General features: G+C 60.4%; 1 protein-coding gene across 3 annotated transcripts; it reads left to right on the top strand.

Annotated features, from left to right (window-relative positions):
* Positions 1–2,092: 2,092 nt before the first annotated feature.
* On the top strand, positions 2,093–21,603 carry MAPK8IP1 (mitogen-activated protein kinase 8 interacting protein 1; the record flags this gene model as incomplete). Of its 3 annotated transcripts, none has more annotated exons than XM_082660264.1 (12): positions 2,093–2,193; positions 13,912–14,017; positions 16,047–16,367; positions 17,928–18,009; positions 18,312–19,124; positions 19,291–19,366; positions 19,929–20,101; positions 20,319–20,428; positions 20,531–20,647; positions 20,742–20,812; positions 20,932–21,030; positions 21,393–21,603. In XM_082660264.1, the coding sequence occupies 12 exons, from the start codon at positions 2,093–2,095 to the stop codon at positions 21,463–21,465; spliced, it is 2,142 nt and encodes a 713-aa protein (XP_082516390.1). In that variant the 3' UTR covers positions 21,466–21,603. The 3 variants fall into 3 exon arrangements, with proteins under 3 accessions (XP_082516390.1, XP_082516389.1, XP_082516391.1); XM_082660265.1 differs by lacking the exon at positions 2,093–2,193 and adding an exon at positions 12,551–12,738; XM_082660263.1 differs by having other exon boundaries at positions 20,319–20,647.
* Positions 21,604–21,608: the final 5 nt, after the last annotated feature.

Consider the following 21,608-nt stretch of genomic DNA (forward strand, 5'->3'; position numbering starts at 1 on the left):
GCTTTGTTAGCCCACACCCCAAATTCTTGTGGGATGGGGTTCGGGCCAGGCCAAGAAAATCACAAGCTGCCTTGCACAGAGTGAGAAAGGGGAAAAGGAGGAACTTGACCCTGGGACACGTCTCATTCTCAGCTCTGCTTTGAAGCTCCTGATGGCCCCCTTCCCATTGACACCTGGGCCTGGCCTTCCCTCTCTCCCTTCTCCTGGCTTCTCTCTAATGTGGCTTTGGTTTGGCCACGGAAGCTAAGATACCTTTGTTCTTGAGCAAAAGATTCTGGAAGATGGAGTTTTCCTACACACACACACACACACACACACACACGCACACACCTGCGTATGCGCGCGCGCACGCTCCTGACCTGAGGAGGCTCCCTCGTAGAGAAGCACACACTCTAAGGAACAATTAGCCACTATGGCAAAATTGCTTCCCTGGGAGGAAAAGTCAGCACCATAGCAGCAGGTGGTTACCATTTGGGTGTAGTGACAGGAGCCTGAGCCAAGACAGGAAAGGTAAAGTGTCCCCTCTGGGCCCAGGGGCAGGGAGAAGAGAGGCAGCAAGGCCTTCGGCTCTAAGTAGTGAAATGTTCTCGGGGCTGGAGCTCGGGGGTTGCTTACTGTGGGGCAGGTGCCTGCTGCTCCTTTCTGGGTGCTAATCGAAGGGTCGTGCCACTGGGTGGCACAACCAGTGGGCAGTCTAGATTTGCAAATAGGATTCCACAGCTGTGAAGCAGTTTGCTCTGCCCCTTCTTCAGAAGGACAGGACCTCTGTGGTTCTCAGCTGGCCAGACAAGCCAGCGAGGATTGGCCAGAGGCTCTATGACCCACCAAAGCTGGGGGCCTCGCCGTGGCCAGCAGCCCGAGTATCCAGAAGTCCATGCTCCGTGAAAGAGCTCACAGGCTTAGTCCTCTTAGGGGAGAGAAGACCAGGAGAAACCATGGCCCAAACCTAGCAGGGGCAGAGGTGCTGGGAGGAGCAGGAAAACCACCGGAAGAATCCCAAGAAGTCAACTGTGGGGGCAGGAGGACAGGCCCCAAGTCTGAGAACGTGAGAAGCTGGCTATGGGGCGTCTGGGTGCACAGAGGGGCTGCTCGGCAGGAAATGCAACTGAGCTGCTAAATGAGGAGAGGGAGAAAGCAGAAAGTCCTGACACAGGGAGGAGAAGCTGAGTCAGAAGCCAAAAGGAAGGGTTCAATTCACCATTAGAGGTGTTTGGGGCTGAAGGGGGGCTTGAGTCAATCTTTAGTGAGGAGACACTCTGGGGAGAGTTCTTGGGACAGAGGGTCCCCTCAAGGTAAGGGGACAGAGTGGGGTTAGCCCTGGTTCCCAGCTGGAGGTGGGGCGTTCCCAGCCTCCAGGGACAACACATTTGTATCACATTTCATCCTCACAACCGTGAGATGGACCATTATTGTTCCCATTTCACAGATGAGAAAAATCAAACCTTAGGACTCTTGTCACTAATGCAAGGCCACACCACCTATTCACTTGGAGAGCCAGGCTGCGATTTCACACCACCTGACTCCAAATCTGTCTGCTCTAGGAGCCAACTCCCAACACCCACTCGCCTTTCTCTGCCTTCCTCCGTGACCCTCATTTCCTCGCCTGCAGCGAGGGGGTCAACTAGGGTCCTAGGGACCAGGGACCCACCATTAGTTATTCGATACCCAGGCGCTAGGCCCACCCCGAGAAGCAGAGTCCGCATGGGCACGGAGGGCTTTGAGGTGGGAGGAAATGGGCAGAGGAGCCGGTGTGAGATTTAGGGCGGGGCTGAGCCAAACCCGGGAACCACGGGGCGGAGACTTCAGCACCTTGGAGAGCGCGCGCGGGGGGGCGGAGCTCGCGGGGCAGGGGGCGGGGCGCACGAGACCCTGGCACGGAACCCGGGGGCGCGCGCGGTGGCGCTCGCGCCAGTCCCGAGAGCGGTGCGCGGTCTGGAACTGCGCCCTGCCCTGCGCAGGTGCGCCCGCCGCTCCCTCCCCAGCCCTTTACCCGCGGCGGCGGCCTCTCGCCGCGCCCCCGCCTCCTTCCCCTCCGCCGCCGCCGCCGCCTCCGCGCCGCGCTCCGCCCGGATGGCCAGGGCTGTGCGGGAGAATGGCGGAGCGAGAGAGCGGCGGCCTGGGCGGGGGGGCCGCGTCCCCGCCTGCCGCCTCCCCGTTCCTGGGGCTGCACATCGCGTCGCCGCCCAATTTCAGGTGAGAAACTCCGGCCGCCGCGACCCGCCCTTCGATCAGGATTGACCTGCCCGGGCTCCCCCACCCCCGCGCCCCCAGCTCACAGACCCCGGGAACGAGAGGGCGGCGTGGGGATGGAGTCTCCTTCCGAGACAGAGCGCCCAGAGCCCCCCCTCAGCCTCAGGTCCAGACTGATGGCCGCTGCATATCCGTGGTGCGGCTGCCTCCGCCATTCCGTGTCCTAGGCGAGGAGATCGTGAGCTGGAATTGGAGGAGTGGGCGCGGAGGCCGCCTTCTCCCCGACGTTGGGCTGCGGCGAGGCCTGGCGTGTGCGTTGAGATCCCGGAGGAGGCAGGCCGTCTGGGGCTTTGCCTGTGCCCAGTCAGAAGGCTTCTGAATAGAGATGGGAGCAGGCCAGGGTGCCCCGCGGGTCCCAGTTTCCTGGGGCGACCGACAGCCTTGGTGCAGGAAGGAGGGAGTCGTAGGCCCCTCCCCCAGTCCTGCCTGGCCAGAGGGGCCCAACTCCCAGGCCTGGCGTGGCCAGGACCCTCCGTGAACTGTGGCAAGCCCTTACCTGGTCAGGTGTGTGCAGGTGCAGAAGAAGGCCCAACACCGAGATCCTAGGCCCGGCTGTGGGAGAGAGGGAGTCTGGTTTGGAGCACCCAGGAGTAGCCAGGGGTATTGGTGGGATGGTTCCTGCTGGAGTAGCTACCCAGGACCCTGATCTGAGCTCCTCCTTCACCTCTCTCCCTGCCCCCATCTGGTGTTAGGCAATTGGGAGGTGGAGTTCAGAGAGTGGCAGAGGGTGTTGTGGGAGAAGGGGTGAACATCCCTCCCTCCTAACCTGGCCCTCCTAACCCGCCGGCTGGAGAGGAGGAAGAGGAGGGTGTCACGGCTCCAGAGCCTCCGAGAAAGAGGACTTGGCATTCCAGCCCATTGTTTCTCCAGCTAATGAGCTGGCGCCTTCCCTTCTCCTGGGGCCCCCACCCCAGCCAGGCCCCAGCTGGGCTCTGGCGCCAGCCCATCTTCAGACCAAGGGGTTGCTGGCTCCCCGGCCCTCAGGTGGGCGGGGACCCCTGGGAATCTCTAATGGCATCATCAGGACTAGAAACCTCCCCCAAGGCCCTGAGCTGAGCTGGAAGAGCCCAGAGGGAGGGGACTAGATGGAGGATGCCAAGCCTGAAGGCTCCAGGGCCGGGGGGCTTTGGGGTTAGTGCCTCAGAGTAACGGGGCTGAGGTCTGAGACTGACCCCACTGACCTGAAACACCACCTCGACGCAAACGCTGCCTCCCTTCCAGGAGACCCCTCTGTAGTGGGAGAGCACCGAGCTTAGACAGGCCTGGCTTCAAATCCTAGCTCCACCACTTCCTAGCTGTGTGACCTGGGCAGCTTCTTGTCTTTTCTGAATCCCATCTGTTAGGTGAGCTAATTAATATTGATTCCTTAATGTGCGTCAAGCGGGCGCTCAACAAGTGTCAGCCCTCCGCACCAGCGGACGTTTAGATAGCTCATTACGGCTCAAAGCGTGTTCCCTGTGCTGGCTCAGGTCACCCTCACAACCACCCTGGGCATGGGCATGGGCCTGCCCATTTTGTAGATGAGGAGACTGAGGTTCAGGAAGGCAGGGTGGCTTGCCCGAGGACCCCAAGGGAGTCAGAGCCTGAGGCTGCACTGGAACCGGGGTCTCCATGTTCATTCCACTCTACCTCCAGGCCCTGCCTCTGGCCCAGAGGACAGCTTGGCCCCCCCTACCGGCTACCCCATCCCCAGGTGACAGTGCTTCCTGTTCCGCCCCAGCCCTGGCAGGCAGGTTACCATGGACGCCTTAGGGAGAGGAGCTGACGAGGCGGGCCAGCCAGGGAGTGTGTCCAGCCCTGAGCCCGGTGGGCGAGAGTGGCAGTATGCCAAGGCTGAGGCGTGGGCCCGCCCTCCAGGACTCCTCGGCCTGGCCGCGTGTGGGAATAATAAGGGCAGTGTCTCCGGCCCCTCAGGGCCCGCCCCGCCGGCTCCCCCTCCCGCCTCTCACAGACCGCTGGTGTAACCCTGGTGGGGACCGCTCTCCAGTGGCTCTGGCCTGGGTTTCAATCCTGGCTCAGTCCTCTTAGCCACGTGCCAGGAGTGGGTGCTGAAGGCCTGAGTCTCTGTTTCTCCTCCACAACGCCGACTTTGGCCCCTGCTCAGGACGGTCCTAAGACTTGGATGAGACAACACATGCTGAGTGTTTCAAGGGCTGTGAAGAGCTGCGTTCACGTAGGGCTGTTCTTATTGTTGTTATTATTGTGCATGTGTGTGTGCGCGTGTGTGTGTGCCCCCAGCACCACTGTCAGCTTCCAGGAGGCAAAAGGAGTCAATACCTAAACTTTGGTTTGCCCAATGCCCAGCACAGAGTAGGTGCCCAATAATGCCTTAGTGGTTTCTTATTTAATTCAAGATAAAATTGGAGAGTTCAGAGGAGAACAGTGCACACTGTCAGAGAAAAACGCTGTAAACGCCGCCGCCGCTTTGGGAGGCCCTCACTTTGCCCAGCTGCCAATCTAAGCACTTTCTGTGCAAGAGCATCTAGTCCTGCCCAGAACCACGTAAACAGAGTGTTATTGTTATCCCCACTTTGCAGATGAAGAAACTGAGGCATGAAGAGGTTAGATAAGTGGCAGAGCTGGGGTTTGAACGCAGTCTGAGTTCAGAGCCACCCTGGAAAGAGAGGGCCTGGAGTAAAAACAACAGAGGAGAGTTTGTGGAGGGGGACACATGGTGTGGATTTGGGAGAGTGGCGAGCGTTTGTTCGTTGATAGTTGGTTTAAATAAACATGTGCTTTTCTTTTTTTTTTTCCTGATTTTAGAAATACTCCAACCAGTTACTAGTAGTTACCTTTGGCTCTGGTGTCGGGGGAGGGATTTTCACTTACTTCACATACTTCTGTATTCTTTGACTTCTTATTTTTACCACAAGCATAGGTTACTTCTGTAACTTACAAAATAATAAAAGAAAATTGAACATGAAAGTGATACATGTTCATTTTAAGGAAATTCTGTGAGAGAATTTAGAAACTTAGCAACGGATGCCTTGAGCTGGGACGTAGGAGGGGGACAGTGGGACGTAGGAGGGGGACGGTGGGACGTAGGAGGGGGACAGTGGGACAGCCCACATGGTAGGCTCGTGGGGAGTAAAGTGAGCAGCTGCCCTGGGTGTGTGGAAGGGGAGCGCGGGTGAGAAGGGCCTTAGAGGTCAGCTCGTCCAGCCCATCCTCCTCCCCTTTTACTTAGAAGGAGACAGAGAGGGTGAGTGGCTTCCCGAGAACATACAGCAAGTTGCCGCAGAGCTGGGGCAGCACCGGGGCCTCAGGACCCCTTGCGGGGCGGTGGTGTTCTTGCCTCCACACTGCCTGGGGCTTGAGAGACAAGGGCCCTCCCTACTCATCTCTTCACAAGGTGCTGTGCACTCAGCTGTTCCTTCGTTCATTCAACAAGTACTTGTGGGATTTCCCTGGCCGTCCAGTGGTTAGGACTCCGTGCTCTCACTGCCGAGGGCCTGGGTTCGATCCCTGGTCAGGGAACTAAAATCCCATAAGCCGTGCAGCACAGCCCCCCAGAAAACCTACAAGTGCTTGCACTTTGCCAGGCTCACTGAGACACTCCAGAGCACTGACAGGGGCCTGGCCCGTCGTGCAGACGCGTGGTCAGTGTAGTCAGACAGACAGACAAGGCCTTACCAGATAGGCCGTAGGTGTGCGGGTCAGGGGCCTGGAGGAGCCCTGGGTCAGGGAAGGGTCAGCTCCGCCCAGGCCTGGTGGGTGAGTGAGTGTCACCCAAGAGGAGGAAGGGTGAAGAGGGAAGAGAAGAGGGAGGGAGCGGCCCGGGGGGAGGGCTCAAGGCAGGAGCGAGCCAGCAGGGTGTGTGACGCCCGGTCTGGCACAAGCGCGGAGAGAGGGCATGCAGGAACGCGAAGGTCGTGTTGGGACCCTGGCCTGTCCACCTGCAAGCAGGGGCAGCCAGCAGAGGTCCAGGGAATGACGGTATCAGATGGTATCTCGGGGACTTCCCTGGTGGCTCAGTGGTCAAGAATCACCCTGCCAATGCAGGGGACACGGGTTTGAGCCCTGGTCCAGGAAGATCCCACGTGCCACGGAGCAGCTAAGCCTGTGCGCCACAACTACTGAGCCTGCGCTCTAGAGCCCGCAAGCGACAACTACTGAGCCCATGCGCCACAACTACTGAAGCCCACGTGCCTAGAGCCCGTGCTCCGCAACAAGAGAAGCCACCGCAATGAGAAGCCCATGCACTGCAATGAAGAGTAGCCCCCGCTCGCCGCAACTAGAGAAAGCCCGTGCACAGCAACAAAGAACCAGTGCAGCCAAAAATAAATTAATTTTAAAAAAAGATGGTATCTCAGCTGCCAGGTAGAGAGTGGACAGGGAGGCTGGGAGGCTGCTGGGAGGGTAGATTAACCCACTTTTGAGGGACCTGGTGTGAGGGGGGAGGAGAGACAGGAGTCCAGGATGATGCTAGGTCCCGAGGGAGGGGCTGCCTTGCAGGAGATGAGAGGTTTGGTGGGCAGGGTGGCGAAGTCACTCGGAGGCCTGCTGAATCGGAGCTCGGCGATCACTGGGGGAGCCAACTGGAGGGTTCAAGCAGGCAGTTGGTTTGGGGTCTGGAGCTCAAAGGAGAGGATGGGGCTGGGGCCAAAGACCCTCGAGTCTCCACTTAGAGAGCGCGCGATGGCCTGAAGCCTCAGGGAGAGCGTCTCACCCAGAGAGACAGAGAAGGGTGAGGGGGGGGCCAGCCACGCTGTGGGGCGGGGGGGGGGATGAAGAGCTGCGGCTGCCGGGGCCACTGCGCCCCAGCCCCTGGGCAGTGTCCCGCCAGCTGCGATGAACCTCCAGTGCAGGGACAGAACGTGGACTCGCCTCACACAGCCGGTTGTGGCCAGGGCAGGGATTCGACCCCCCTTCTTGGAGGTCAGAGCCTTACATTTGGTCTCTGGATCCCTGAGGCCCCAGTGGATCCCACAGATTGGTTCCCTGGCCCCGTCCCCACTCCAGGGGCTCTTGCCCATCCTGGGTGCCACCTCTGGCCCCTGACCCTGCTCAGGAAATCTCTGGGAGCGTCGACCGTGGGCCTTGCCTCATCTGGCACCAGATGCCCTCGTGGAACACCCAGGGCCTGGGTCAACCAGCACTGCCTCTAATAGGCATTTACTTAGTGCCTACAGGGTACAGGGCCGTGGGTCTCATGCCCTCAGGAAACCCAGCTCTGTGAGGGGCCAGAGCCAGGCCCCGGAGGCGGCTGGTGGGAGGTGTGACCCAGCAAGGACTAGGAGAGAAGAGCCCCCAGATCCCACCACATCTCACAGCCGTGTTTTGTCAGTGTTTCTTCCTGCGTGTGAAGCAACACGTGGAGCCATAAGGTGACACGTTCCGTCTTCTGCTCATTGTATTAGTTGCCATTTTCTACATTAATACGCAGACTTTATTTATTTATTTGGCTGCGTCGGGTCTCAGTTGTGACGCACGGGCTCAGTAGTTGCGGCGCACGGGCTTAGTTGCCCCGCGGCATGTGGGATCTTAGTTCCCCAACCAGGGATCGAACCCGCGTCCCCTGCATTGGAAGGCGGATTCTTAACCACTGGACCACCAGGGAAGTCCCAGTTCACAGACTTTATAACGTTCATCCCAAAGGAGAGTCATACCTGCTCTGCTGTTTGCCGTTACCAGAGCACACATCCTTGTGTATAAAGGTCTTTCCCTGGGTGGGATAATTTTCTCAGGATAGTTTCCTGAAAGTCGAGTCACCAGATCCCAGGGTTCTTGCTCCATATCAATACCACGGTGTTTAAACAGATGAGACACATGATAAACCCAAGTAAGGGTTTTCTCCTGAGACTTGTTTCTTGGGTTGGTTTCAGTTTTCAGTGAAGATGACCTCAGTGTGGACACAGTTGAGAAGGGAATTCCAGACCAGAGGAACAAACCCGGCCTGGCCCCAAGGTCCACCCAGAGCTGGGGGTGGGATGGAGAGAGGGCTCTGAGGGTGACGCTGGGCCTGGCTCGCCCCCATTCTAGCCAGTGCCACCTTCCCCGAGGCCTCCACGTCCCACCCCAGACTCTGATGCAGGTGAGGGGTGGGGACACAGGAAGTTGAGTTGAAAGGGGAACTGACGTAAAGATTTCCAAGGGCGAAATCTAGAAAGACCTGGGGACACCAGTGGTTCATTCATTCAACAATGTTCATTAAGTACCTGTTGTATCAGGCACCACCCATTGTTGGTCAAGAGACACGATCCTGCCCTCAGGGATGGACTGCCTCCAAGGGGAGCCCACCACTGGCTGCAGAGCCCAAAGGTAAAATTACAGTGACCCAGGACACCAGCAAGAGGGACCCAGCCCATAGCAGGGCTCTTGGCCTGATCAGGGAGGTGAGAGGAGCCTTTGTTAAGGGAGCCTAGAGAGTTGGGGGGGGCGGGCAATGAACTAGGCCAGAGGGGAAGGGAGGGGCCACAGGTGAGAATTTTGGCCCCTTTCCCTAAGGGTTGGGGGAAGCTGTTAGGATTCTGAGCTGGGGAGGGGTGACAAGACCAGATTTGCATTTCAAATGTCGGTTTTGGTGGCCCCTCGGAGAATGGCCTGTAGGGGAGCCTGAGGGAAGCGGGGAAGCTGCTTAGAGTAGGGCAGCCTGGGCACGTGTCCCAGAGCCCACTGGGCAGCTCTGCTCAGCACTCAGAAGGCAGCAGAGAGACAGGCTGGACCCTTGGACCACAGATGCCCCCTGTCATGAGAGGGGCCCGTGGGACACCATGGTCAGGACCCAAGGTCACTCCGCTGGCATCCTTACCTCACTCCAGGAGGAGAGCCAGGAGCAGGAAGACAGGAATGGCCTCTGAGCAACCAGACGCCTGGCTCTGATTGGCCTTGCTCAGCTAAAGCCTCAGCACTTTACCACTTAACCCTCCCTTCGCGTGCACTTCTAACTCCACCTACTACTGGGTTGAAACAGCAGATTAGAAAGAGCTGCTGTGGGTGGAACGAGGCGAACAGGGAGATGTGACAGCACGTGGCAAGGGAAAAGGCCGTGACATGAACGTCGGAACACCAGAGGCTTGTCTGTTCATTTAGGGGAGCTCGGCTCAGGGAAGGGGGAGCCTGAGGATGGCATGTTCAGAGTGCAGTGAGGGGCCAGCTCGGCCAGAGGAAGGGACTGGGGCACCGGAGCAGGAGGCGATGAGGTTAACGCGGAAGAGGGGGCCTGGAATATAAAGATAGACGCCAAAGGTCAGGGAGGTCTCCAGAGACCAAACCCGTGACATCGAGTCACCAAATGCTAATGTGGATGAGACCTCAGGAACCATCTCACCAGAATGGGCAAGCAGGTCTGATTGATCAGCGACGGCTGCCTCCGAAGGGCTGGGGTCTCCAGATCTAGAGGTGGCCTCGTGGCGCTCAGGGCTCAGGTCTCCATGGGGAAGGTGGGTCAGTGGCTTCAGGAGGGAACCTCCTTCCTTCCTCCCTCCCTCCCTCCCTCCCTCCTTTCCTTCCTTCCTTCCTTCCTTCCTTCCTTCCTTCCCTCTTCCCTTCCATCTTTTCTTTCCTCCCCATAGTTGCCCTTCTTGAGCTTGGAGGGACAAAGGGTCTGTTTAGTTTTCCCTCCATGAAGGGTATCCCAGGGCTTCGGTGGAGAGACCCAGAACACCTGGTGTCTGGAAAAGCAGGAGGAAAGGGCAGGGCTGGGGCTGGGGCTGGGGGATGGGGCTGGGGGATGGGAGGTGGGGGGAGTATGACTTGCAAAGGGGACTCCATAATCAGTAAAGCCCCTTGATCCTTGGTTGTGACCTCCTGACAGCACCTTGCAATTCACAACCACTCCACTCAGTTAAATTTACCAGCACCCAGACCTGGGGAGGGTTCATTTTATATATGGGGAAATGGCGGACCTATGGCATCTTACGTCTGGGCCTTAGTGCTCCTCATCTGTAAAATGGACAGAATAAAAACCCTCTTCCAAGGCTGGAGTGAGGATGAAGGGAGATGCAGAGCATAAAGAAGGTTGGTGGCCAGGGCACAGCAGCTGCTCAGGAGACGGGGCGGCTGCTTCCATAAGCGAAAGAATCAGGATCTGACCTCAGGCCTCCTGCCTCTGAGCCTGATATGGCGGCCATTCCACCATCTTGCCTGCTTATGAGAAGAAAATAAGATTAAGGAGCTCCCTTAACCCACCCCACCAGAGCCAGGGATCAAGTGCAGGCTTTTTTTTTTCGTCTGTGCCGCGCTTGCATGTGGGATCTTAGTTCCCCAACCAGGGATCGAACCCATGCCCCCTGCAGTGGAAACTCAGAGTCCTAACCGCTGGACCACCAGGGAAGTCCCAAGTGCAGGCTTTTGAGCCCCAGCCCAGTGCTCTTTCCACCACTGCCCTCAGTTAACCTCATTCCTCATCTGATACAGCTGTCCCTGCCTGCCCCCAGACCTGCTGTCCCAGGAAGTGGGAATATCGGGTGATGCTGAGATCAGGTGTGTAGAGATGAGCTGAGAAGCCCCAGCCCAGGTCCAAGCCAGACCCTGCAGGTCTGCCCTGGACACTTTGGTTTGAGAGGAGTCCGTGGGGGCTGAGGTTGTCCTTGACGGACATCTAGCAGACACGCACTGGGTGCCTGGTGTATGCAAGATGACCTCACCAGCTCTGCCCTCCAGACCTTACTGGGAGGGAGGGGACCTTTATTCACCACCGGCTAGGTGCAGGGTGGGGGCAGGGTGTGAGCTCCATCTATCTTTGGAGCCTCCTGAGAGGGGAGGGAGGGCGTCTGATGCAGGCCTCGTCCTGTCTGCTCCCCAACACTGCCTTGCCTCCACGCAGAGGGTGATGCCAATCACGAGCAAGGGGAATGACAGGGGACCAGTGAGTGCTGCCCGGAGGGCTGTAAGGCACTGACACGGGGCCAGGAGGGCTTCCTGGAGGAGCAGGCTTAACTGAGCCTTCTACCAACAAGCACAGGTTGAGAGCCTGCCGTGTGCTCCATCCAAGCGCTGGGTTAGACACTGGGGAGGCGGGCGCCAGAGGCAGGCAGTCGCGCAGGGAGCTGCAGATCTGGATGCCAGGCCAAGGAGTCGGCCACTAGCAGGGCATCTTGGAGGGTTTTGAGTCAGGGGCGAAAGGGCGGCATTTCGGACAGCTCCTCCTGATAGTGGCGGGTGGGGTGGGACGGTGCTGGCATGGGGAAACTGAGGCAGGCAGGCCAGTGCGGGGGTCTGGGACTGCAGAGGCAGGAGCTAGACCAGGCTGGGCAGTGAGGACGAGGAGATGCAGATGTGTGCAGAGGTCACCGGCAGAGCAGGGGGCGTCTGAGGGCACCTCTGGGTTAGACACCCAGTGGTCCTGCAGCTGCCTGGTGCTGACTGAGTCCCAGGAGTGACTTCTCTGTGACTGGCCAGGCAGCCAGTGTGTATATTAACCATTTGCTTAGTGCCCGCCACTGGGTTCTCATCCCAGGGCCAGAGATGCCGCCCTGTGCTGCTCTGGCTTCTGGGCTGGGCTGTCCTCCCCACCCTACCCCTACTTCCACACCACACCCTCCCCCAGCCCTGGGAACCTACCACCCTCGGACTCCAGGTCAGGAGAGGCCTTAAAGAGCACAATGTCCATCCAGCTCCCCCGCCCCCCGCTGTTTCTCCAGGGACCTTCCAGCTTCTGCTTACGCCACCCCGCAGTGCCAGGAGGCTCATTAGCTCCCCAGCTGCCCTTCCTGCCCTGCCGTGAGATATCCACATATGATCTGGCCTTAGCCCTGGCTGTAGCGCCTCCGGTGCCCATAGGCACTTCCTGGATGGGTACTGAAGGATGGAGCCCTGGGGAGGGGCACCCAGGTGGGCAATAGAGGCAGCCCAGACCCACCCCAGGCAGCACTGTGTGAAGGCTGCCTGGGCCCACAGAAACCTCTCTGATGAGGTATGGGGGTGAGCGAATAGCTGTGCGGATGGAGCGTCCATTTGTGGAGGATTTTGGAAGCCCCTCCATCTTGCTACCAGGAGCCCTAATTGTGGTGCTGGCCCTTTAAAGCAGATCAGGGGCTGGCTTTTGCGGGGAAACATCCCAGATTTCTGCTGTCTGCTTACAAGCCTGGGCCAGGGAGGGGGGCCACCCCAGCCCCCGACAGGGGCATTGGAAGGGCAGGTGGAGCCGTGGCATCGATTGCAGTAACCTGATCCCGCGGCGGGAGGCTGACGGCAGCGGCAGCGCGAAGGGCCAGGGGAGGAAGCTGCCTGCAGCCGAGGGTTGGCTGGGAAGAGCTGGGACCGGGGCCGGGTCGGCAGCCGCTGCCTCTTCTCCCAGCCCATCTATTTTTAATGAGCTCCCCAGGCTTCTGCAGCGGGCTGGACTCAGAAAGGCAGACCCAGGCGGTGGAGGCCCGAGGCCCCAGCCCTGTCCGGAGCCCTGGCACCTCCACCCTTCTGGGCATGAGAGGGCGGCTCCGGGGCCCCGCAGCCCCCCAGCCGGGCTGGGCTCTCCATGCAGCTGGTGCTGAAGATGGATTCCAGCCCAGACAATGACAGCTGGTTGGAGGATCAGTGGGAGAGCTGGTAGGGGTGTGGGGACCGGTGTGGGGGAGGGGAAGTACTGGGGCAGCTCCATGGAGCTCCGGGTCTCCGTTTGGTCTGGTTGAGGTGAGAGGCAGAGGGTGTGGCCTCCGAGGATCCCCCTGGGGCTGAGTCCACCACCTCTCCTGGGTGACCTTGGACGAGTGGGTCTCCCTTCTCTATGCCTCCGTCTCTTGGTCTTACTGAAGAAAAGACTCAGAATTCTCCCCAACTTCATTAGCAGAATTCTCCCAATGTCCCACCCACACCAAACCGGGCGGGGTCCCCGGGGCAGGGGCTGAGCAGGTGAGGGGACCAGCAGGCACCTCAGGGGCTGGCACAGTCCTGCAGTCTGGGGTTGGGGCCCAGGGTTGGCCTGGGGGGCGAGGGTTCTAACACAGCCAGTTAGCGTTCCCTCGCTGAAGTGCTTTGATCTGCTTCCTGCGTTCAGGACACATCCCCCTGTCCCTGCCCCCAGCTGGGCGGCCTCCTGTTCGGGGCCCACATGCCAGGCAAGAGGATTTTGTGTTCGAATTGATGAGACCAAGGACACAGAACAGGGGCATGGTCTCTCCTAGAAGAGGCTGAAACTAGACTGACACCAGACTCCCCTGCACTTGCTCCCAGGGCTTACGAGGCGTGGGACTTCCTGGGGTGGGGACATGGCGCTCTCCTCGGAGGCTGGGGTGGGGCCTCTGCCAGCACCTTGGGGGTTTTGTCACTGCTGTGCACAGGGAGCCCCCCTCCAGGCATCCCTTGGAGTCTCTTCTCAACTCTCTGCCTCTTCCATGGGTGAACTGGCCTTGGCACCTGCCTTGACCCTGGGAGCCATTTCTCTGGCAGAGCCAAGGCTCTGACCAGCTGGGCCTTCTAGGCATGGCCTCCTGATTGGCAGCAGGGTGGACAACTCCCAGCTGGGAAGAGCTGGGGTAACCTGGAGCCTCCCCTTCCACTGCCACCCTAGGAGGCCTGCCTTTTGACATGAGCCCCAAACTCTTGCCCTGCCTGTTCAGTACCCCTTGCACTGGCACAGGTAGACCCCAGGTCCCATCCTCTGGGGGTTGTGATCTGCCTTCGAGGGGCTTCCCCTTGGAAGAGGTACTAGGGAGGCATCAGGGGGCCTCGGCCCGCTGGCAGCAATCCCGAGTGGTAACTTTGGCTTCTTGTCCCCACCAGGCTCACCCATGACATCAGCCTGGAGGAGTTTGAGGATGAAGACCTCTCCGAGATCACCGATGAGTGCGGCATCAGCCTGCAGTGCAAAGACACCCTGTCCTTACGGGTAAGGGTGGGCTCCCTGAGTGGAGTGGCAGGATGGGTAGGGACAGGACTGAAGGTGTCCCCGTATCTAGAGGGGCTTTCAGGGTCTGTGTGGCACCCTCATTAAATGCAATAACATGCAGGAAACATCCAGTACAATGCTTGGCACATCTTGAGCACTCAGATTCTTAATTTTTTATTTATTTATTTATTTTGCCAGGGGCTAAGGCAGGAGATAGCTCCTTCGACTGCCCACAAGAAGGGAGAGAGCAGGAAGTCTTGAGGCCTAGGACAGCAGCAGTTAGGGCCAGAATTAAGGGAAGCCTCAGGACTACCCTAAATCCTTTCCAAAGCTGCCTTGGCAGAGGGCCTGAGGCAGAGCAGGGTGGAGTCTGGTGGAATCTGCAGTGCTTTGGGGCAGGAAAAAAGAGCCAGGGCACTCCCTTGGCTACCATTGCACCAAACACACCACACAGCCTCGAAGACCCTCTCTGGCCCACCGTCCTAAAGGTCCCTCTAGAAGGTTAATCCAGCATTGCTGCTGCTTTGGGCCCCATGGCTTTGTCATAGGACAGATGGCTCTCTCGGCTCCCAAAGTTCTGACTCCTGCCGGGAGGTCCCCGGCATCTGGAGAGACTGAGGAAGATAAGGATCCCCCTATGTCTTCTTTCTTTTTTTAATTGGAGTATGATTGCTTTACCGTGTTGTGTTAGTTTCTGCTGTGAAATGAAATGAATCGGCTATTTGTATGCCTATATCCCCTCCCGCTTGGGCCTCCCTCCCACCCCCCACGCCCCCCCCCCAGGAAGAAGGGGCTGCTAGCCAGGAGACGGAAGGCAAGTGCGGAGCAAGGTTGCAGAGCCCAGAGCTTCTCTCAGCCCCCGGAGGGTGGGTAGCCGAAGTAGACATGGTGTTGGGAGAATGGTTAGCAAAGGAGAGCTGCCGTGTGAGCTGGGATGGGGTGCCTCTATGTTGATCTCCTTTTGCCCCCAGAGGTTCTGTAAGTTCTGCCAGGCAAGAGGAAACCAAGGGGTGGGGCTAACCCTCCAGTACCCTGTACTCCAACCCGCCACCCTCTGGCCAGGCCAGGAAGCGCTGGAGGCAGAGGCCACTGATTCTGGACTGATAGCTTCTCGACTCCCACTTGCACAAGCAGAGCCTTGGAGAGGGTGTTCCGACTCCCACTTGCACAAGCAGAGCCTTGGAGAGGGTGGTCCTTGCAACGAGCAGGACCCTGAGGCAGTACTAGCTCGGGGCGTACCCTGTGGGGCCTTAGACAAGCTCCAGGGGGCCATCAAGTACTCTTGCCAGTGAGTCCTCACCTCTCAGGGAAGCGGGGAGACAGTTAACTGGTGGGGGAATTGGAGAGTCAGAGGATCTGTCCAAGGTGCCAGGGAGTTAATGGTAGAGCTGGAACTAGAACGGGGCTCTGAACGGGGTTCTCAAAGGTAGGCTGGCCTGAGAGAAAACCTCAGGTTGGAGGGGCCTCAGCCTGAGGACCGAGGAAGGTGGGGATGCAACTGCCTCGTCCAGGTGCCTGCCACTTGCTCCTCCCCCTCAGCATCCCTCTTCCAGTCGCGCTCAGGTCCTCCTGTCTGCACTGAGGCCCTCCTGGCTGAGTCTGTTTCCTCAGTTTTCCTCCCTGTCCCCTTCAAAACCCCGTCCCCATCCCTTGTGGGGCCCGAACTCCTCGGCGACCCTCCGTCCCCATGGCAACAGCGGTGACCTCACTCTGGGCTCGGCTTACTACCCGGGTGAGGTCACTGGCCGTTGCCAAGGGAACGGGAGGGTGCAAAGAGTCGGGAAGGGGGGACCGTGGGGAGGGGAGAAGTGTGGACTGCAAAAGGCGCCGCCTGACGTGGGGAGGAGGCGGCCTCGCGCATTCTCGAAGGCGCGGGAGGGCACGGTCCTCTCGCGGGGCTCCTGCTCCGTTCCCTCTGTCCCCCTCTTTGCGGCCGCGGAATGGACTCGCCCGCGTGGGGGGCGGTGCGCGGCGGCCTTGGCCCTGCCCCTTCCCCGCCCCCTGACGCCCCTCTGTCCGCGCCGAGCAGCCCCCACGCGCCGGGCTGCTGTCTGGGGGCAGCGGCGGCGGCGGCGGCGGCGGCGGCGGGGGGAGCCGGCTGCAGGCCGAGATGCTGCAGATGGACCTGATCGACGCGGCGGGGGACACTCCTGGCGCTGAGGACGACGAAGAGGAGGACGAGGAGGAGCGTGCGGCGCGGCGGCCGGTAGCGGGCCCGTCTGAGGCGGAGCCCCACCAGGAGACGGCGCCCCGCGGCCAGGGTCAGGGCCAGGGCCCGGGCGGCGGGGATACGTACCGGCCCAAGCGGCCCACCACGCTCAACCTCTTCCCGCAGGTGCCGCGGTCTCAGGTGAGGAGCCAGCGGCTTGGGGGCGGGGCTTAGGGGGCGGTGCCCCGGGGCAGGGCCCCGGGAGGTCTTCGGGGCGCCGGCCGTCTCAGGGTCCAGGCCCGGACGGGCCGGGGAGCAGGAGGGGCTGCGGAAGAGTCACTTGCCAGGCCGGAGGAGGGAGAAGTCTCGGGCCTGCTGACACCTTCCGTAGCTTCCCACGGGGGAGGTCCCTGGGGAGGTGGTCGCTGAGGGCAAGTAGAGTCTGTCCTAAGTGAGAGGGGCCGAGCGGGGCTGGCTGGGTTTGAAGCCTTGAGAGGAGAGGCTGAAGGAATGACAGGGCTGAGAGGGGCAGTGGAAGGATGCGGGTGAAGAGAGAAGTAGGGAAGTAAGAGAACAGGGCTTTGAGGGCGTGCAAGGGTATGGGGTTCCCGGTGAAGGTGGGTCAGAAGCGGGGCCTGAAGAAAAAGGCATGTGAAGTGGTCAGTTTGGGGGAAAGTCATGGGAAATTGTGAAGAGCTGGGGATGGGGACCAGCAGCCAGTTTGAAATGTGGGCAGCTGGGGATTCCCAGAAGGCAGGGAAGAGAAATGGGAGGTGGAGCTGCCTGGCTGGGTTGGGGGCCTAGGGCCCCTGGACTGGGTGGCTGGATGCCAAGGAGGGTTGAATAGGGTTGGGGAGAGCCGGCCGGGCCCATTGTCTTCCAGGCCCAGTCTGGAGAGGTACAGAGGAGCGGCTCAGGGAGCTGGGCCTGCTGGTGGAGGGTGCAGGGGCTGCAGGGAAAGGATTGGTCCCTTTCCCAGGATCCTCTCGGGTGGGTTTTGGCAGCCAGACTCATGCATGCGAGAGCCTGTGAGGGTGTCCTCAGGGGAGGGGGCTAAGTTGTGTGCAGGGGACCTTGTATGTAGGCATCGTGGAGAGGGGTCCCAGGGGGCTGAGAATGTGGGGTGGGTGGCCCCGAGATCCAGGAAGGAGGCCTCTGACAACTACATCTGTCACTCCTCTGTCACGTGCTCTTGGGGGGGTGGGGAAACCATGTTCTGGATTCGTCGTTTGTATGATTCATCCCAGTCCCCCAAGCCAGGGGAGCTGCTGGGGAGAGCCTTCCTCCTGGCTCTCCTAGAATGTCCCTGCCCCTTCCCTAGGCCATAGGTTCCTGAGCTCCAGGGGAGTTGGGCTGGAAGTGGGCATCTTCCTTGTAAACCCTGCGTGTCTGAGACTGGCGGTCTGGCTCTGTCCCTGGATGGCTCTTGCTTCTCCCCGCCCCTCCCCCCACTCACCACCATTCCCATTGGCCATCACCACCTTTGTTGAGGCTGATGAGAGCATTCCCCTGAGGGTTGGCCAGCTTCCCTGAGCCAAGGGGGTGGTCTGTCTCGCACCAATAGCCCTGGCTGGGAGGGCTGTGACTTGCCACCCCTTCCGCCTGCTCCAGAGGGTTGGGGGTGAGGCCCTTGGCAAGTATTAAGGGGTGGGGGGAGCAGCAAATGGCCTAGGGATGGCCTGATGGGGGCAGGGCCAGGGCCTCCCTGTGCCGGGCACTGTTGAGCGCTGCTGTCACAAGGGCCTTTTGTTCCCTGCACAGGACACACTGAATAATAATTCCCTGGGCAAGAAGCACAGTTGGCAGGATCGGGTGTCGAGATCATCCTCACCACTGAAGACAGGTAAGTCGTGACCGTTTCCCTTACCTGGACCTCCACGTGCCCTCAGTCCCCACTGCAGAGAGCAAACCAGCAGTCTCCAGCCTGCTGGGTAGAGGTGAACTGCCGGTCCCACAGGTCTGAGCAGGCCCAGCCGCTGTCGGCTGTGGCTGGCGTGAGAGGACTGGGCTCAGAGCCTGCCGTAGGCCTACTGCCCCGGAGGCTGTATCTTGGTGTCTGTGTCCACATGCTGAGTGGAGGGAGCAGGTAGCCTCGGAGTCAGGGGCGAGGCACCTGCCTTCAGCACTGCCCTGCCTGCTCTCCAGGGGAGCAGACGCCTCCACATGAGCACATCTGCCTGAGCGATGAGCTGCCGCCCCCAAGCAGCCCCGCCCCCACCAAGGACCGAGGCACCTCCACCGACAGCCCTTGCCGCCGAAGCGCTGCCACCCAGATGGCACCTCCCGGCGGCCCCCCTGCTGCTCCACCGGCTGGCCGGGGCCATTCGCATCGAGACCGCATCCACTACCAGGCGGACGTGCGGCTGGAGGCCACCGAGGAGATCTACCTGACACCAGTGCAGAGGCCCCCAGACCCTGCAGAGCCCAACTCCGCCTTCCTGCCGCCAGCTGAGAGCCGGATGTCGGTCAGCTCCGACCCAGACCCTGCCGCTTACCCGGCAACTGCAGGGCGGCCACACCCCTCCATCAGCGAGGAGGACGAGGGCTTCGACTGCTTGTCGTCCCCGGAGCGGGCCGAGCTGCCAGGTGGAGGATGGCGGGGGAGCCTGGGCGAGCCGCCGCCGCCTCCGCGGGCCTCGTTGAGCTCGGACACCAGCGCCCTGTCCTACGACTCGGTCAAGTATACGCTGGTGGTGGATGAGCACGCACAGCTGGAGCTGGTGAGCCTGCGGCCATGCTTCGGGGACTACAGCGACGAGAGCGACTCGGCCACCGTCTACGACAACTGCGCCTCTGCCTCCTCCCCCTACGAGTCGGCCATTGGGGAGGAGTACGAGGAGGCCCCCCGGCCTCGGCCCCCCGCCTGCCTCTCTGAGGACTCCACGCCCGATGAACCCGACGTCCACTTCTCCAAGAAGTTCCTGAACGTCTTCATGAGTGGCCGCTCTCGCTCCTCCAGTAAGTCGGCAGCAGGGAGCCGTGTGGGGACCGGGGTGAGGGTGTCCCCGGGAGGTGGCCTCAGGTCCATCTGGTTCAATGCGTTAGGACCGAGCGCTCTACCTGCCCCGCGAGCCTCAGCCGGAGCTGGGACCACCCTTTCCTAGCCCGCCCCCCTCATCTACAGGTGCGGAGTCCTTCGGGCTCTTCTCCTGCGTCATCAACGGGGAGGAGCAGGAACAGAGCCATCGGGCCGTATTCCGGTAAGAGCCCCAGGGCCGGGCTGGCCAGGCAGCAGCTGGGGCCAAACCCTCTCTGCCTCTGCCGTCACCCCCTGGCCTAGACCCAGCCCCACCACTCAGCCCCAGGTGGACAGTGTCCACCCTCTAGGAACTCGGAGTTCAGGGACGGAGTGGATGATTTCGGAGCAATGTGTTGTGCTGCCCAGAGCCCAGGACTGAGCACCTAATCTGGCCGGGGCAGGGGCCCAGGAGGGTGCCCAACAGAGACACCTGACCACACACAAAACCCACTACCCCTCACCCTCCTCCTTGTGGAAATACTCGCTTCCTGTGACCTCTCACAGTTTACCAGTGGCCCTGGTCACTTGCTTCCTGGGCTGCAAGTTCCTCCATGGCAGATGCATGTCTGATTGACCTTGGTCTCACCCCCCCACCCCCAGGGAGTGACAGGCACATGGGACGCTGTGCAAACGTTTATTGAACCAGCGATGCCGACACAACCCCCCGACCTCAGGGTGGGGAGTAGATGGCTGGCTGGAGGGGCCTGGGTGGTGAATTCCTCACAGGCCCTTGTTGGGGACAGGTTTGTGCCTCGACATGAAGACGAACTTGAGCTGGAAGTGGATGACCCTCTGCTGGTGGAGTTGCAGGCTGAGGACTACTGGTATGAGGCCTACAACATGCGCACGGGTGCCCGGGGCATCTTTCCTGCCTACTACGCCATCGAGGTCACCAAGGAGCCTGAACATATGGCAGGTAGTGTTCCTTCCCCCCACCTGGTGCCACTGGGTCCCCATTTGCTGCCGGGCGGACCTGTGCTTCAGATCTCAACCACCCAGGGAGGGGGCCGGGCAGTGGTGACTTCAGGTCCATTTCATAATCGAGAAAAGTGAGGCCCAGCCAAGTCGGGGCAGCCCTGGGTGGTGCATCCTCTGCTGGGTCTGGCACTCCTCACTCCACGCTTGCTTTCCAGCCCTGACCAAAAACAGCGACTGGGTGGACCAGTTCCGGGTGAAGTTCCTGGGCTCAGTCCAGGTTCCCTATCACAAGGGCAATGATGTCCTTTGTGCCGCTATGCAAAAGGTACCTGCTCCACTGGGAAGGGTGCCCACCCCCGGCCCGGTCCCCATCCTCTCCTGGGGAGAGGGCCACCCAGCACCTCATGTTCCCATCCCTCACCCACAGATTGCCACCACCCGCCGGCTCACCGTGCACTTTAACCCGCCCTCCAGCTGCGTCCTAGAGATCAGCGTGCGGGGCGTGAAGATAGGCGTCAAGGCTGACGACTCCCAGGAGGCCAAGGTGACTGCCCCAGCCTGGCCCCGCTCTCCCGTCAGACCTCCAACCTGTGCCCCTGCAGGCTGATGACCACCCTCTTCTCTCCTCCCTCCTGTAGGGGAATAAATGTAGCCACTTTTTCCAGTTAAAAAACATCTCTTTCTGCGGATACCATCCAAAGAACAACAAGTAAGAACATGACGGGGAAGAGGTCAAGGCGCGGGTGGTGGTTCAGGGCGTGGGTCCACGTGTGTGCCTGAGGGTTCTGAGCCCCCGTCCCGCCCAGACAGACTGCTGTCCTCCCACAGGTATTTTGGGTTCATCACCAAGCACCCTGCCGACCACCGGTTCGCCTGCCATGTCTTTGTGTCTGAAGAATCCACCAAAGCCCTGGCAGAATCCGTGGGGTACGTGTGTGTGTGTCCTGCCAAACACCCAGCCCTGTAGCCAGCCCCGGTCTCAGGCCCCGAACACGTTCCTCATGCTTGGCAGCATCCCTCAGGCCTCCCCGGCACTCGGCATGGCGTCCTTGGGTCACAGAGGCCTGGAGAGAGGGCTGGGTGGTCTTGAGGTCCGAACTTCTTGGTTGCTGGGCCCTTTCTTCAGTTGAAATCTCACTCAGGAAACACTGTGTGCAAAGAACAGAGCTGAGCAGCTCTGGCTGGGGGAGGCGCAGCCCCATCCGGGTACCCCGAGGCTCCAGTGTGAAAACCCTGGGTCGAGATCCTGTTCCTCCCCAGTCATTCTGGTGTGTCTGCCTGCCTCCTAGGAGAGCGTTCCAGCAGTTCTACAAGCAGTTCGTGGAGTACACCTGCCCCACAGAAGATATCTACCTGGAGTAGCAGCGCTGCCTCGCCCTCTGCATCCCCTGGGCCCTGGGGCCAGCGCCAGGACGGCTGGCTGCTGACAGGACATGGCACTGCTTGAGGAGGGGCACCTGCCACTACCAGAGGATGGGGAAGCGGGGGGGCTGTTGGCCGAGGGT

The sequence above is a fragment of the Grampus griseus genome (assembly GCF_964374135.1).
Source record: "Grampus griseus genome assembly, chromosome: 8".
Taxonomy (NCBI): domain Eukaryota; kingdom Metazoa; phylum Chordata; class Mammalia; order Artiodactyla; family Delphinidae; genus Grampus; species Grampus griseus.